A 3,656-nucleotide genomic window follows, 5' to 3' on the forward strand; every position below is an offset into this window, starting at 1 on the left:
TCCCTCACAGCCAATCTTCCGAGTGTGCTAAAATCCATATTTTAACAGGGAGTAATATCCCCAGTTTTTTTAATAACACAGCACAAGCCAATCGCTTCAGGCACGCACAAATGGAATTTGGCGAACTTCTTAAGTTCACACCTCCTTGCAAAATAAAGAAAGTCCCAGGTGGATAGTAGGCTACTTCGAGCTCACTGTTCAAGCAACTGTACGAGGGTATAAAAAAATCGAATTGAATTACAAAAAAGGCGGGGCGAGACAAGTCCGTCACTACACTCCGCCCGTTTTAGAAGATACACAGTGAGGAGAGTAGAAAAGTTTGGAGTCTTCACGCTGCGGAGGGGACGACAGTCACAGTGGCGGTTTACCTCAACGCACGGGACAAACTCTGGCAGCATGCTTTGCAGGACTTTTTTAATTATCGCCTTCCGCTAAACTTGAAGGAGTTGCAGAACCACTGCGCATTGGATAACAAGTACCGCAGGACTTGAACGGTAAATAAATACTTGTTTTGTTAGACCGCAGATTTTAATATGCGTGCTACCGGTGCTTCATTGGGTTTCCTTTCGCCGCCCCACACAACGTGGTCACAGCAGCGCTTTTACAGAAAACTACAAACCCGTTAACCTTCCAGCATGCCCAGTCTCAAGAAATTGCCCTTGTTTATTCCGTATATTTATACTAAACAACAAACTTTACATTGCATTATGAGAAATTGACTTTCAGTCGTTCCTTTTACGGAGATAGCGTTTCTGTCGGACATAAACAATCCCCAATACTACACCTTGGACAGTCGTCGTATGGATGGAACATTAATTCAGGGATACTTTACAAGTGTCCACATTTTTCCATAACCAAGCAAGTCCATGCAGCTGTTCTCATTTTTTTCTTCCCCGGGATATTATGAGCTTTTGGTGAGGGCAGTCATGTCATGCAGCATGCCACAGTTCTGACAGACGTCCCACATTGTCCCAAAACACTATGGGGACCGCTCAAGCGCAGACTGTCATTATCATTTTATTATTCTGGTGCCATCTGCTGATCGCCGGGTCGGCCCTGGAGATCGGCGCCTACGACATTGAGCGAGGAGGACGGCCGAAAAAATGCGAGCCCATCACCATCCCCATGTGCCAGGGCATTGGCTACAACATGACGCGCATGCCCAACTTCCTCAAGTACGAGAGCCAGGTGGAGGCAGGCATCAAGCTGCAGGAGTTTGAGCCGCTGGTGCAGTACGGCTGTGACGTGCACCTGCGCTTCTTCCTCTGCTCCCTCTACGTGCCCATGTGCGCCGACCAGGTGTCCAACACCATCCCCGCCTGCAGGCCCATGTGCGAGCAGGCGCGCCAGCGCTGTCTGCCCGTCATGGAGAAGTTCAGCTTCGGCTGGCCCGACTCGCTGGACTGCTCCCGCTTGCCCACCAAGCACGACCCCAACGCCCTGTGCATGGAGGCACCCGAGAACGACACCAAGCCAGAGGGCAGACCGGGCGAAGGCATGCTCCTGCTGCCACCTAGGCCCAGGCCACCCAACGCCGCTGGAGCTGCAGCAGGGGGCACCTCCACATCCGGTATGAGTTCCTGCAAGAACCAGGAGAAGTTCCAGTACGTGGAGAAGAGCCGCTCGTGCGCGCCGCGCTGTGCCCCGTCCATCGACGTCTTTTGGTCACGGCAGGACAAGGACTTTGCCTTCGTGTGGATGGCGGTGTGGTCGGCGCTCTGCTTCGTCTCCACCGCCTTCACCGTGCTCACCTTCCTGCTGGACCCGCACCGCTTCCAGTACCCCGAGCGGCCCATCATCTTCCTCAGCATGTGCTACAACGTCTACTCGGTGGCCTTCATCATCCGCTCGGTGGCAGGCGCCGAGAACATCGCTTGCGACCGGGAGAACGGCGAGCTGTACATCATCCAGGAGGGCCTGGAGAGCACGGGCTGCACGCTGGTCTTCCTCATCCTCTACTACTTCGGCATGGCCAGCTCCATCTGGTGGGTCATCCTCACGCTCACCTGGTTCCTGGCGGCAGGTCGCAAGTGGGGTCACGAGGCCATCGAGGCGCACAGCTCCTACTTCCACATGGCGGCCTGGGGCCTGCCGGCCATGAAGACCATTGTCATCCTCACCATGAGGAAGGTGGCCGGCGACGAGCTGACGGGGCTGTGCTACGTGGGCAGCATGGACGTGGCGGCGCTCACCAGCTTCGTGCTGGTCCCGCTGGCCTGCTACCTGGTGGTGGGCACCAGCTTCATCCTGACGGGCTTCGTGGCCCTGGTGCACATCCGCAAGGTGATGAAGACGGGCGGCACCAACACGGAGAAGCTGGAGAAACTGATGGTGAAGATCGGCGTCTTCTCCATCCTCTACACAGTGCCCGCCACCTGCGTCATCATCTGCCTCTTCTACGAGCGCCTCAACATGGACGTCTGGCGCTACCGGGCGCTGGAGAGCAAGTGCGTGGCCTTCCCCGGCCCCGGAGCTGTGGCTGCTGGGGCCGTGGCTGGGGCTGGGGGCCGGCAGCGTGTGGAGGACTGCTCGCTGGATGCCTCGGTGCCCACCGTGGCCGTCTTCATGGTGAAGATCTTCATGTCGCTGGTGGTGGGCATCACCAGCGGCGTGTGGGTGTGGAGCCCCAAGACGCTGCAGACGTGGCAGGGGCTGTGCAGCCGGCGGCTGGCCGTCAGGGGCAGCGCCTCCAGGAAGACGGTGTGCAACAGCGTCAGCTGCAGCTGCAGCAGCTCCCACTCGCACTCGCACTGCTACTACAAGCCCTCGGCCGTGGCCCTGCACATGACTAAAACACCAACAGACTCCTACTTGGAGACCCCAACGCACGTCTGAGGAACAGTGGACAAGAAAAAGCTGAGCTGATTTCACAAAGCGAGGCTGAGCTGAGTGTCTTTTACAGTACCACTCCTGTGTGTACAGTATGTGTGTGCCCCAGTGCCAAAGCTAAAGGCAGGATCTTGTACATTTGTTTGTTTTCTTTAATTCTAAAGACATTTCTGCTTTAATGTGACTGCAATTGATGACTTGTAAAAAGTGGCATAACTGGGAAATTCTTTACCCCCCCGTGGACTTACTTAAAGGGAGTATTAATGTTTGCACATCATGTGATGGTAGTGCTTGTTTGTGGTTGAAAACTGAGCAGGGATGCAGTGCAAATAGGATGTACATAGAGTTTGTTTGTTTGTTTGTTTATGTTTTTGTTTGTGGTGGCCAAGTCCAGCAGCTATAGGTAGTTAAATTATTGGTTTGAGTATTTATGTGCAGACCCGAATAGGTTTTGCTTGTACTTATTGTATCGTATTGTATATGAGCACCTGTACTGAAAGAATATAACAAAACAAAAAAGTGTTTCTAAAGAAGTCATATTTTTCCTAAATAAAAGTCAGTAAAACATGGTCTAGTTTCCATGGTTCCTCTTCAGTTTTCCACATTTACAAATTAATTCCAGAAGTCTTTCTACTGTAGCCTACGTCTGGAAAGAAAGGGTGAATTAAGTATTCATTATTTCACATTAGCCCATAATCTCATCAACTACTCTATTTACATATTTGTAATAGTTCTACATAGATTGTTATTAAATGTTTATTGAGGTAGACACTAATAGTAATATCAACGATAGATTGCACAATGTTAGATTGCATGTGCATGTCAAA

The 3,656-nt window shown here is 52.2% G+C and overlaps 1 protein-coding gene across 1 annotated transcript; it reads left to right on the forward strand.

Moving 5' to 3' along the window:
- Positions 1-335: 335 nt before the first annotated feature.
- LOC134452779 (frizzled-9-like) lies at positions 336-3,398 on the forward strand. The gene has a single exon (XM_063203367.1). The coding sequence runs from the start codon at positions 982-984 to the stop codon at positions 2,833-2,835; it is 1,854 nt and encodes a 617-aa protein (XP_063059437.1). The 5' UTR covers positions 336-981; the 3' UTR covers positions 2,836-3,398.
- The last annotated feature ends 258 nt before the right edge of the window (positions 3,399-3,656 follow it).

Source organism: Engraulis encrasicolus, chromosome 7, assembly GCF_034702125.1.
Source record: "Engraulis encrasicolus isolate BLACKSEA-1 chromosome 7, IST_EnEncr_1.0, whole genome shotgun sequence".
Taxonomy (NCBI): domain Eukaryota; kingdom Metazoa; phylum Chordata; class Actinopteri; order Clupeiformes; family Engraulidae; genus Engraulis; species Engraulis encrasicolus.

Bases quoted from the DNA above. Each gene is read 5' to 3' on its own strand.
- LOC134452779 (XM_063203367.1), top strand. From the start codon at position 982: ATGGGGACCGCTCAAGCGCAGACTGTCATTATCATTTTATTATTCTGG.